At 42.8% G+C, this 13,045-nt stretch overlaps 2 protein-coding genes across 2 annotated transcripts in view; one reads left to right on the top strand and one right to left on the bottom strand.

Moving 5' to 3' along the window:
* The window catches only part of LOC101862365 (ankyrin repeat and SOCS box protein 13), a gene marked incomplete in the record, with an annotated part of 12,646 nt that extends 10,397 nt beyond the window's left edge, over window positions 1–2,249 (top strand). Inside the window, 2 exon segments of the mRNA XM_005104087.3 lie at window positions 86–385; window positions 1,683–2,249. Coding sequence (XP_005104144.2) covers window positions 86–385; window positions 1,683–2,059 — 677 coding nt within the window.
* A 7,198-nt stretch (window positions 2,250–9,447) lies between these two features.
* LOC101862131 (wnt inhibitory factor 1) overlaps window positions 9,448–13,045 on the bottom strand; it is a gene marked incomplete at its 5' end in the record, with an annotated part of 31,745 nt that continues 28,147 nt past the window's right edge. Inside the window, 2 exon segments of the mRNA XM_005104086.3 lie at window positions 9,448–11,757; window positions 12,744–12,851. Coding sequence (XP_005104143.3) covers window positions 11,462–11,757; window positions 12,744–12,851 — 404 coding nt within the window.

Here is a 13,045-nt window from a genome sequence, read left to right as displayed (position 1 = left end):
TTATTATTATTATTATTATTATTATTATTATTATTATTATTATTATCATTATTATTATTATGAATTGTTCTGTTGTCTCGGCCAGGCGCGGACCTATGTATCGCCGACTGCGAGGGTCTCACGCCACTCACCACGGCCATCATCAACGAGCAGAAACTGGTGGTGCGTGCTCTCCTCCGCGCGGGGGCGGGGCCTGACTACACGACAGACAGCGTGGCTCCGCCCCTCTACCTCGCGTGTGTCCGCGGTCTTCACGACATCGCTGCCGACCTCCTACGTCACCACGCCGACCCCAACGTGACGTCACCACACAGGGAGGACACGCCCCTTCACTGCGCCATCAGGAAAGCCGACACGCGACTGGTCAAGCTGCTTCTACAAGCCGGTACCCCTCCCATGCTTTCATATTTTAAAATGATAATAATGAAGATAATTTCTATAATGTCCAATTCTGTACGATACAGCTCTATAGTCCGGACAACACCAAATGGACAACTTACCGACCTCATTACACCGAATCTAAGTGTCGAATCTCTCTGAGTTTTTGATGCGCCTCTGAATTCTAAAGGATCAAGAAATAAACTCAATTTTCGGGCATTTACGACAAATATAAGGAGGTGTTGTGTACATAATCATTAGCAATTAATTGCTCATTTAACTCAACACCGCCCACTTTTTATAGCAAGCGCGGTACTATGCTATAGCCAGAACAATACAGGGTGTCGTTGCAGGGGCTAAGCCAGAAATGTCGGGATGAAACAGTTCCGTCTAACCCAAACCGGGGGTCAACAGAGTGGTACATTTGACAGAAAATTGAAACGCATGCAGTCTCAAAGACTGGAGATTTCAAAGAAATTTTAATCATTGTATATAACAATAATTAGTCAATCTAAATACACCCACTGTCACCCACTAATCTCTGGACTGAAAACAACTCCGTCTTGCGGCACATGCAGTCCGTACAAAAAACGAAAATAGATTTAAACAAATAAAACCGAAACAAAAAACAACAACACACAACACTCAACTACAGTTCTTGTTCTGACAACAACCGCCCCCCCCCCCCCACGCAGCCAGTAATTAAATACTAATGATTATATACAAAACACCACTTTGTATTTATGTTTGTTGCATATGCACGATCATCAAGATTTCAATTTTTAAAATTTAATTTTTTTTTTAATTTTTTTTTTTTTTTTTGGGGGGGGGGGGGGGGGGGAGAATTCAGGACATTTGCAAAACCATCAGGGCAATTTTCCGCGCTTAGTTTCTGTGTAATGAGGTCAACAAGTTGTCCATTTGGTGTTGTTCGGACTATATATCTATCAGCCTTTGTGATCCCTTTCTGTTTCATCGCTTCGTCTCTCTTTAATTCAAAATTAAGCCCTACGCCTTACACTCTTCACCTCCCCATCATTTGCTGTATCACCTCTTCCTATCTCCACCCCCCCCCCTTTCCTTTAACTGTCTCACCTCTTCCTATCTCTCTATTTAAGTCAATAATATCAACCCCTCCCCGCTCCCCCCTTTCCATTTCTTTTTTTGTATCGTCACTTCCTATCTCTCAAAGTCAATAATATCAACCTCTCTCCCCCCTTTCCGTTCTCCCTCCGCCTCCCCCACTCATCACCCCCCTCTGCCCCCTCCCTCTCACCCCCACCCCGCACCCTCCCCCTCCCCAGGCGCCCAGCCCACCCCCTGTGCCTCCACCGTCGACTGTTACTTCGACGACTCCCTCCTCAAATCTCCTCTCCACGAGGCTCTCCTCCTCGGCCACACGGCCATCGCCGCCATGTTGATGAAGTCAGGCTGCTTCCGCTTCGAGAACGTGACGTCACTGGCCGAGAGCGAGGCTTTGGCGCTAGAACTGAGCAGTGCAGGGCGCGGGGAATGCTGGGACTTCCTGCAGTGTGTGGCCGAGTCAGCGCCAAGGCTAGAGGACATGTGTCGCTGGGTGGTCTCTGAGACTGTAGGGTTTGGCGCCAACAGGAGACAGAGTGTGCGGGAGTTGCCCATTCCAAACATGCTGCAACAGTCTCTCATATCTTTGAACTTGTGAAAAAACAAACAAAGTAATGTATTACAATAGTATGTAAAGTAAAGTTGTTCCCGCATCCGATCCGGACATTGGGGGTTGCCTCGTTTACAACTTTTACTACGATGTCGATACTCTAGTGGTTAGTGGGTGGTTGGCGGGTGCTCTGGTATGGTTTTCTCTTTCTTTACTATCAAACAACTGTCGTCTTTATCACTCCTCCTTCTTTTTATGTTTGTTACTCTCTAATCTTCGCCACTTATATGAACTTATTGTGTTGCAAGTGCCGTAAAACTCTTACTAAAGCTAAACTAGTGGTTAGACTACCGAACTCGTCATCGTTATGCAATGGGTGGCTATAGCAGTCTAGGTCCAGTGGTTAGGTTAAATTAGAGTTGTTCCCACATTCGATCCGGACATTGGGGATTACCTTGTTAGTGAGACAACTTCCTGGGCCTTCGGCATAATAATATTGTGGTAGGGTGGCCAGTTCCTTTCAACGCCGCCTTTACTTCCCCAACTCGAAGTCAGGTACCTATTACTGCTGGGTGGGCAGGAGGGGGAGAAAAAAATCCTTGTCCAAACCCAGGCTCGAACCCGGATTTTCTGCTCCGCCACCGCACCCGTGGCTAGGGTACCAGACTCGTCATCGTGGGACCACGGGTCCCGGGCTCAAGACTCAACTTTGCCTTACGTTGTGTCCCTGGGAACAAACACTTTACACAAATTCTATCTTTTGACTCAGCCCTATTGGACACAGACGTTAAAATGCCCCCCCCCCCTTCTTAAAATATCTTACAGTGTTGTAAAAAAAAAAAAGGGGGGGGGGGGGCTATACCATAATCGATTCTGGAACTGCAGGGGTTCGGTTCTCCACCAAGCTAAATTTGGGAGGAGCTGAAGTTGTTTTTTTCCCGAATCCATTTTCGGATTATGTTTAATAATGTAATAATATGTAGCAGCGATCACTTTGCACCGAGCAAAGTCATTTTGAACCATTAAAAGTGCAATACATGACCTATTTCGTGAATCTCAAAGTTCTTGTGGTAATGTTGAAATGTCGTGTAACGTCCTTTTGTTCACATTGAAATGTGTAGCGTGTGTGTAGTGTAGCACACAGCCCCGGTCTCAAACATGAGCTCATCGTCAGCTCAGTTGGTAGCGTGCTGGGCTATGGTGCCTGTGGTTCGAATCCTCTTTTTGATATAGAGACGCAGTGGAATCCGGCGATCGTCAATTTTTGGTCATGTGGAGTTATTGGTATCATCTGAAAGCTGCTTTATTTGCCTTGCTACCAATGAAATAAATATCTATTCATCTTGAGCAGAAATCAAGATATCAGCATTTGAAGGGGGTGAGATCGCCTGGTTTCAGTGGTGAAATTGGCGAGAAAATGGCCACCAACATTGGGTAACTCCATCAGCTAAAGAGTTCTTGAAAACTAAAAAACGACATATTTTGTGCCTCTGATCAATGTTTCTAAGTAAAATTCACAAGGAAATGCGTTTTAATATGGAAATAAAAGAGGTTAAGCCAAAAAATAACAAGTCAATAAAACTTTTCAAACTTGCAGAAAAATGCCTGTTTCTCCGATTTCGTTATTTTAACGAGCGCTTGATTTCACCACGCTGCCTTACATAATGTTCTTGAACTTGGGTTGTTGAGGAGGCTGGCAAGGTTTTTCACCTGTATCGCTCTTCAATATGTGAAGCAGTGTGGTGGAATGAGGCGCTCGTCAAAATAATCAAACGAAGATATCAGAATTTTTCTCCGACGATTTGGCAATTTTTGCCAAATCCCTTTTTTTTTTGCTCAGCACCTTTTATCTCCATTTAAAACACATTTCTGTGTTGTTGTATACTTCAGAAAATGTTTACGGTACAAAAAGATTACGTCACCAGTCCATAAATTTACTTTTACGTGGTGGGTGGTTGGCGGGTGCTCTGGTGTGGTTTGCTTCTTCTTTCCTACCAAACATCAATCGTCTTTTATCTCCCCTCCTTCTTGTTTTTGTTACTCTCTTGTAACACCTCTCATCATCGGCACTTATAGGAACTTATTGTGCTGCAAGTGCCGTAAAACACTTACTAAAACAAAACGTTTACTGGACACACTCAGTCAAGTCTCCTGTAAGTGAAACATGGGAGTTTTATTGACAAGAAAAGAAGAGAGACAAAGGCTCACGACAATACCTAGGCAGACACAGACAAGGGCGGCTACACCCACTAGTCAACACCACAGTTGGTAAACGGACTTCTCAGGGTCATAGTACATAACGGACTTCTCAGGGTCATAGTACATAACGGACTTCTCAAGGTCATAGTACACTTGTAAACTGACTTCTCAAGGTCATAATACACAGTAGGAATAATAGTAACCAGAGGAAAGGAAACATCAGACGTCTAAACAGAACGCACTTTCTAATCACAAAGACACCATACCGGTGGCGTATGAAACAGCCCTAATGCTCCCTTCACACGTACAGTTCATTCATCGACAAGCAGACAGTATAACCGACGGACGCTAGATCTGAGTCATCGTTGAACTGATAGTTTGTCGAAGAGAGAAGTTCCATTTAGACCTACAGTTTTTTTTTAAACCTTAAAGTATCAGTCCTTGACAAAAGACACAAAACACACCCCAAAAATTAACTTGGTAATCTGGCATTAAATCGTGTTCCCCGCGTGAATTTCACTACTTTTTTGGTCGCTCATCACAAACATCTTATTATTTTTTAATTTGACCAATATTTAGGAAATTTTTGGAACGCATTTTCAACTCCGCCTGGGGCAACATCAAAGAAGCCGCTCCCTCGTCGTCACCCCTTCAGTTCGCCGGACGGAAAGTATCTGGCGTCGCCCGATCTCTGGTGGTTGGACTGAGAACCCTCCGATATCGACAGGATTTCTCGTTTCCACGCTCAGTTCTACCGGGAAGTTGACAGGGTGCAGACAGTTCTTTCGATATCCTACAGTTTGTCGATCAATGAACTGTAGTGTGAATTGAGCCTAATAAGTGACACAGCAAGAAACTGATGAACGAGGAATATTTAGCGTCAAGACCAAACCTAGATGACTCCGTACGTGAAAATAATATTGCTACTTTGTTTTCTGATAGGATCATACTGTGGAAAGACAGGTTTAGGTTTAAGGACGTCTAACGAAATCAAAGCGCATTAATGTAAATGTAGGTCTTTTTACGTCCTTATCCACATAATTTAAATCATTTGGGAGGCGGGCCTCTGACCCTGCTTGTTTGGACCAACCCGGGCTGAGAGGGATGCAACATTCCGGTAGAAAGAAAGACCGAGATACTCGATAACGATTCTCCCTACTCAGGATTCAAACTCAGGTCTTTTGAGTGCGACGGGACATTACTGCATCATAGACTCCGAATAAAGAAATTATTGTGGGTGGTTGGCGGGTGTTCTAGTGTGGCTTTCTTCATCTTTCCTATCAAACATCTGTCTTCCGTATCCCTCCTCCATCTTGTTTGTGCTTGTTACACTCTTGTGACACATCGAATCTTTGGCACCTATAGGACCTTATCATGTTGTAAGTGCCATAAAACACTTACTATAAAAAAAAGAAATTATTCAAATGAACGGAAGAAAATACATGTACCTAACGACAATAATTTATAGCGAATTCAAGACACCACTGATGACTCAGGAAATCAGCCACGGTTGAAAGAATTCAGAAGATAAACCCACAATCGTATTGCTGACTGGTACAACCCTTCAACAAAATCTACATCAATAAGGAGGCTGGCGGTTTTGATACAATCTTTTCGAGACAACCCACAGAGATTGAGACACGAACTGAAGCCTATTGTGTGCAGCAGCTAAGGGGCTAACCAACACACCGTGGACTCTGGGCTACACTCTGCACGCTTCCCGAGAAGCCCCGGATGTTTCTGAGAGTTCTGGAGTCTACTGGGGGGGGGGGTAATGATAGTTGGTCGCTTTTAAGGACAAGCAGGATTACCCAGATTTCGAGGATTTCCACAAATCTTGACCTATACCAAAAGTGGGCATTGCCCTACCTATAGGAGAAGTTTGGTTTCTCTGGTGTGCATATTTGTTTGATTATAGAGAAAACTCTCCTTGATTTTTAAAGAAACTGAACAAGGATCCAAAAACTTTCATCTTCGATTTTCTCAAAACAGCATTTTCCGGGATAGCCCCCTTGTGCTTAAAAGCGACCATTTGTTAAGCGCATAGAGCTTGCTGTAGAGAATGGATATGCGCGATATTATAAATGCAATTATCATTACAGATATTGATTGCCAACACAGTAAGATTGGATGCGATGTCACACGGAAAGAAACATAAAACAATGGTGAAATGTTACATGAGTGAATGGAGTTGTACACAATATGATGGTGAAAGAAGACCCGGTTTAGTGCAAAAAAAGTGTAATTATAGATGTTTTTACATCCCCACAGACACTATTTAGACCATTTAGGAGGCGGCTTACTCCTATCCTGTCTTCCAAAGCCAACCCCAACTGAGACAGATACAAAGTCTCAGCAGACAGAAGGAGGTATTGGATAAATAAGCCTCCATACATGAGGATTGAACTCAGGTTTTCTGTGGGTGACAGCGAAGTGCCTGACCGCTATACCACAGAGACTGGTGCGGTTTGGCGATCTGTACAGGGGTGTGGATTGTCAATGCGTTGGTTACAGGTTGTTCAACTTTCTTTCTGTCTTTCTTTCTTTCTTGCTCTCCTCCTTTCTTTCTTTTTTTCTTTCCTTCTTCTTCTTCTTCTTCTTCTTCTTCTTCTTCTTCTTCTTCTTCTTCTTCTTCTTCTTCTTCTTCTTCTTCTTCTTCTTCTTCTTCTTCTTCTTCTTCTTCTTCTTCTTCTTCTTCTTCTTCACTCTCAGTAGTAATTTCGAATGCTGTATCTTGCAGTACCTTACCCCAGTCATCCCAATCCCCCAACCCCATTCCATCCCCCCCACCCACCCGTCCACCATGTGCTGACTGTACTCAGTTTGTCCAGCATGCTAAAAATAATAGCCATACACACAACCTGGAAATGGATAATGTATGCAGAATATATACAGCAGTTTATCATGAATACACGATGATGAGATTGGGGAAACAAAGGGGGGGGGTTGGATTTCACGTGGGATTTGGGAACAACACAATAATAATAATATAATACAAACAAGTGTTGGCTAAACATTGACGGCATAATAAACACGTCTGGCCACACTGGATCGCCGTGACGTAGCAAATGGCGTAATCATGAAGTCCCCTCTGGTCTTCAGACAACAGGAAGTGAAAGTGTGTCATGACATGGCGAAACCAGGCGCTCGTCAGTTTTGGGGCATATTGTGAAGTTATTGGTACAATCGTATAATCTTAAATTTTGTTTATTTGTCTTGCTTTTTTTGGTTGAAAAATACCCATCTCTCTTTGAATAGAAGTTGAGATATTTGTGACTGAAGAAGATGGGGGTCCTCTGGAGTCAGAGGTAAAATTAGCAAGGAAAAGGGTACCAAAGTTTGGTGACATAATTTAAGTTTTGGCATAAAATGTGCCCCCCACCCCTGTAAAAATTGCCCTTTGGGCGGGAAAAAGTCGGTGTCTTTGACTTCGTTAGCATGTTGAGAGGCTGATTTCCCCGCGATGTGATCCTGAGAAACATAGCACAGATGAACACAAACACCAAGGGAAATAATCAATTAATGACAAACTAACAACAAAGAAAGATAATCGTTGAAATTGGACAAACACGCATAATAAAAGAGAAATACAAGTAAGAGCTACAAGGAAAAACAATAACATGATGGTCCAAGGGAACTAAATATATATTTTAAAAGTAATTTTATAAAAACCTGTGAAAAAAGTAATAAGATATCCCCATTCCATGTTCCCTTCTCCAACAAGTATCATGATGGTCCAAGAACCCAATATTCTCTTTTATCATCAAAGTCCGCTCAAAGCTGTGTATTTTGCCCCCTGTGTGTGATCCAAACAATTGTCTGAAGAAATCAATGACTAAGCATCACTCTTTAGCTAGCTCAGCTCCGTATACTTTTTCCCCTTCAAATAGTCTTCTATTTAGTTCTGTTTGTTAGCTCTAGTACGGTTTTACGGCGCTTCCAACTGCATAAGGTCACATGAGCGCCAGTAGTCTATGGACAATGATATGAGCGTTGATGATCAAGTCCACAGTACAGGAGAGAGGAGATAACATGTCCTTCGTGGAGTTGAGGAAGTTTTATACATACATATATATGTGTGTAATGTTCTTTCTGTAAAAAATCCTTTTTCTAAACGAAGATAAAGTGAATATTGTTAGGTTAAATTCTCTTTTTCACTCTTTTTTTTCACTGTCCAGAAATGTTACGGGAGTAATTTAAGTTTGGATTTTGACGAATGAAATTCTTAATCATTTTGCATAAGCGTAATTTACCAAAGGTTTCTAACTTGACGCAAATCATCAGCTTGATTCGAAACTACGGTGAGTTTCGTTTTACCGGTATTACTAGCTACCCTCAGTGATGGAGTTTGGAGCCATAGTCTTGTAACGTCTTTGTTCTTGTCTCTCGTTATGTGCTGTATGGTTCTGTGAACGTAGCCGTGATGTTTCGTGAACTTATCCTGTCCCTACAGTCATGTTTTTATGATTTTCCCCTGACGACGGAAGCCCATCACAGTTTTTAATAACTTTGGAACAAAAACGAACCCCCCCCCTCACCCCAGTTATTTTATTTTCCTATGTTAAGAAGCATTTCCCTCCGCTCATAATCAAACATTCCCCATTTCCTGTCTTTTAGATAAAATAGTTCTCAGGGTCATATGATGACAATGTGCCCAAAGATAAGACCTGATAATACACACGAAACATACGATAGAGCATCCACTGTACAACACGACAAAAAACACATCGTTATTCTCAAACGAGGACAAGACAGGAGGCAAGGACAGTACATCACTCTTATTATGCAGAACAAACATTGAACAACTGGAGAATTCATTTCCAAAAACATGATAATTGACATGAAAGTTAACTCCGAAAGAGTAGACATTTCTTTATCGATGTGAATTGGGGGGGAAAATCTTACAAACTAGGAAGTGTTGTATCAGCTTGCCTCTATGTCTGGGCCACTCGAAGTTCTAAGTCAAAGTGTTTCTTTCAAGTCATGTATGTCTATGAAACAAAGTATCTCCCACAACTTCAGGACAGTTACCTTGGGCAGCCCGTCTTTTGTAAGTTATCACGTAGCTTCTCGTTGGAAGCTCGACGCTACATTTTTGCAAACCATTCTTCTTCTTCTTCTTTTTCTTCTTCTTCTTCTTCTTCTTCTTCTTTTTCTTCTTCTGCTTCTTCTTCTTCTTCTTTTTCTTCTTCTTCTTCTTCTTCTTCTTCTTTTTCTTCTTCTGCTTCTTCTTCTTCTTCTTTTTCTTCTTCTTCTTCTTCTTCTTCTTCTTCTTCTTCTTCTTCTTCTTCTTCTTCATCTTCCTCTTTTTCTTCTTCTTCTTCTCATTATCATTAATTCATCTCTGCCGATCACCAAGTACCCACCCACAGCTGAGAGGACAGCGACACTTCCCTGACTATCCACCCACAGCTGAGAGGACAGCGACACTTCCCTGACTATCCACCCACAGCTGAGAGGACAGAGACACTTCCCTGACTATCCACCCACAGCTGAGAGGACAGAGACACTTCCCTGACTATGCACCCACAGCTGAGAGGACAGCGACACCTCCCTGACTATGCAAAATCCTCCACGACTGATCCGGGACATTAAATCACAACTGTTTTTCTATCGACAAGCCTGACTCCCTACCGGTAGGACTTCACGACTTCCGACTCCCAGAAGCTGGGAAGACCGTTATCAATAGCTTCCTTGTGCAGGATTTCACAATATTATAATACATTCATTGTATAATACATTCATAATGTTATAATACATTCATAATATAATACATGTACATTCATAATGTTATAATACATTCATAATATACACAGAAATCAAGGGCGACAACTCACTCTCCAAACACAGGAACTAATCACAACTCACCAGCCCACCCTTGTGACCCAAGCTACGTACGCCCCCCTGTGTCAAGGAAAGACAAAGCTACGTACGGCCCCTTGTGTCAAGGAAAGACAAAGTTACGTACGGCCCCTTGTGTCAAGGAAAGACAATCCAATAAGGTAGATAAACTGTATACAACATGACCCGTACGCCGGAACACACGAAACGTGTTGACCCGCTTTGCACACAACCTCGTAAATGACACTTCCGGGGTCAAACGATGACCCCTTGGAAGGCTTATCACCTCATAATGCGCTCTTCTCCCTCCCTCTGAGAGGTCTGTAGCACAAGCTCCCTGCAACTCTAGAAACACAGAACAGTGTACAACTCCTTTCTACAACGCTATCTATACAAACCTCGGGGCATAATATCAAATGACGTCAGGAAATAAATACAAGAACACGCTATATATAGAAGAGATGAAATCAGTGCAAGTCAACCTCTTAGAGAGCCAGCATCCACTTTTCCCCCTTTCAAGAGTCTGACATTTTTGGTAACAACTATGATCGTGTCTTTCCAAGCTGGGCTGTACCTGTACACACCAAAAGTCCCTGTCTGGTTACCCCCCCCCCCCAATCTCCCCGCACCATAACACGACCCAGTCGTGGGCGACACCGCAAAGGTCAACAAGCACTGCGTGGATTCATGTAGTCGTCCTGGACCCTTCAGGACTCATTCCTCGAAAAGCGCCACAGGAAAAAGCTTTTGACGAGAGTCATAATGAGTGGTCACGTGATTGGGTGGTTGGAGCTTAACAGGCGCTTGTGACAACAATTCTGCACCCTCATATTTCATAGACGGCCATCTCCATCCGTTTTGTTCCAGTTCACACCAGCGTAATTTCTAGGTGACATCGCCAGTTGCACCCGCTCAAAAAGACAATCAAATCTGAACTAGTGTAAAATCTGTTTCCTGAATTCCAACATCGTGCGCTCTCAAAATCAAATACGTCACTCACAGATCTCCTTTAGAAGTGGAACATCGTGATGATAGAGCGCTATGTGTGACAAACTACTTAGAGAGAATAGATTTCCTCAACTCCTCCACTGGATTTCTTTGATAGTTATTGTCAGTTCGTGTTCTAAATACACAGTACAGAGATACGTATTCATTGGTGACAAAGACACGGCTACGTCTGGTCTCACCACAGACCAACAGAAGACAAGCAGAAATCCAAACGTGTCGGGGGGTCTGAGGTATTGTTCGTGTGTCTGAAGTTTTGTCCATGGGTCTGAAGTATTGCCTCTGTCCGCGCCACGCAGAGACACACACGACACACTCGGTACCGGGGAGTCCAGAGTTTGGAACATTCACAACGAACTGTGAAGACAGATTGAGGTCCCAAGTTCCGGGGATCAACTTTTGGTCTCAGCGAACATATAACCTCCTCTTCCTCGGCTTCTTCTGCCGCCTCTTCACCTTTCGTATCAAGTTTTTAAACCGCTTCACTTTGGTCTTGTCCTTGCTGTTGAGGTGTCTCCTCTCCCGAGTCAACAGCTTGATGAGGTAGCGACGTTCTTGCAGGTTCAGCGCTTCCGTTTCCGCCTTGCGCTTGAGGCGCCGGAGTGTTCTGCGCACGTCCTTGGGGATGTCCCATTTCCGGGAACGCCTGTAGGTTATCTTGAGCAGACGCTTCTCCGCCTTGCGCACTTTGATGTCCAGGCCTGGGAGGAAACACGGAATCTGGGTCAGTTCGAATATTTAACAGCTTTGTGGACTAGATTTGAATAAATCTCCCCCACCCCATCCCATCCCCCACCCCCAACCGCCTTTCGCGAACACCCCTTTGATTAAACCACTTGTTTGTAAACTTGAAGATGAAATAGTGAAATAGAGATGTTCGTAAACTTGAAGATGAAATAGTGAAATAGAGATGTTCGTAAACTTGAAGATGAAATAGTGAACTAGAGATGTTCGTAAACTTGAAGATGAAATAGTGAACTAGAGATGTTTGTAAACTTGAAGATGAAATAGTGAACTAGAGATGCAAAACGGGATATTAAGGCTGAAGGCCTCTGTCAAAACACGAAATTGTACACAGGTAGACACATATGTTTAGTTCTGAGGTTTATAAGATCTGTACCATCTTTTAAGTTACAAGATTGATCAAGTCTTTAAGGAAGGAAAAAAACCCACAGTAACCCTCCCCCTTCCCCCTTTCTCTCAAGTCCCCACTTATTTTTCAACTCCGATGGCTTTTAAAGAGTACATAAAGTTACGCTCATCGCAATATCAAAAACTTTTGAGAACATGGTGTGTCTGTCCTTAAGTCCACACTACCTCAATAGAGGTACGGTAAGCATTTTTTTTTTTTACAATTGAGCGGCGAGCCTGATTTGAATCCCCAAAACAGACACTTTTTAACGTAAGATTTATTTGAGGAGCTTTGAGGCTCTTCTGTTTCGAGTCTAGAGGAAAAACTGCAAACCCTAAAATAAAAAAACAAAACCCCAAAACAAGCCAATATCAATTTTAAAACTTTAAAAAATTAGGTTTAGTTACATCACTTATTTATCCTTTCGCTTCTTTTCTATTCTCATTTTGTACTCTCCCTTTCTGAAAAAAAACCAATGATAAAGAAATGTGTGCGTGAATTACAGACTTCGGTGGAAAATGATAAAAGACGGAATGAAATAAACAGAAACTGTACTGGATTTCCTTTTCCTTTTCCGCTTCTTCTTCTTCTCCGGTTTGACCTTGACCTTGCTGTTGTCCGGTGCCTTGCTCCGCCGGGGTCTGTCCGTGTCGTCTTTGATGTCTGCAGACACACATGGTGACGTCACAAGATGGGAATACAGAGACACTAGTGGTAATAATAATGATAATTTATAACATTTATATAGCGCATTTCCAAAGAAAGTAGCTCAATGCGCTATACATTGGAATACCCATTTTCGAAACCTTTCTTACTACTTCCTTTCTTCTCGTGCAATATATATTTATGTACACTCA

Source organism: Aplysia californica, unplaced genomic scaffold (genome assembly GCF_000002075.1).
Source record: "Aplysia californica isolate F4 #8 unplaced genomic scaffold, AplCal3.0 scaffold00403, whole genome shotgun sequence".
In the NCBI taxonomy this organism is placed as follows: Eukaryota; Metazoa; Mollusca; class Gastropoda; order Aplysiida; family Aplysiidae; genus Aplysia; species Aplysia californica.
Note: the sequence above shows the minus strand (reverse complement) of the source record. Positions and strands in the feature narration are given on the sequence as shown.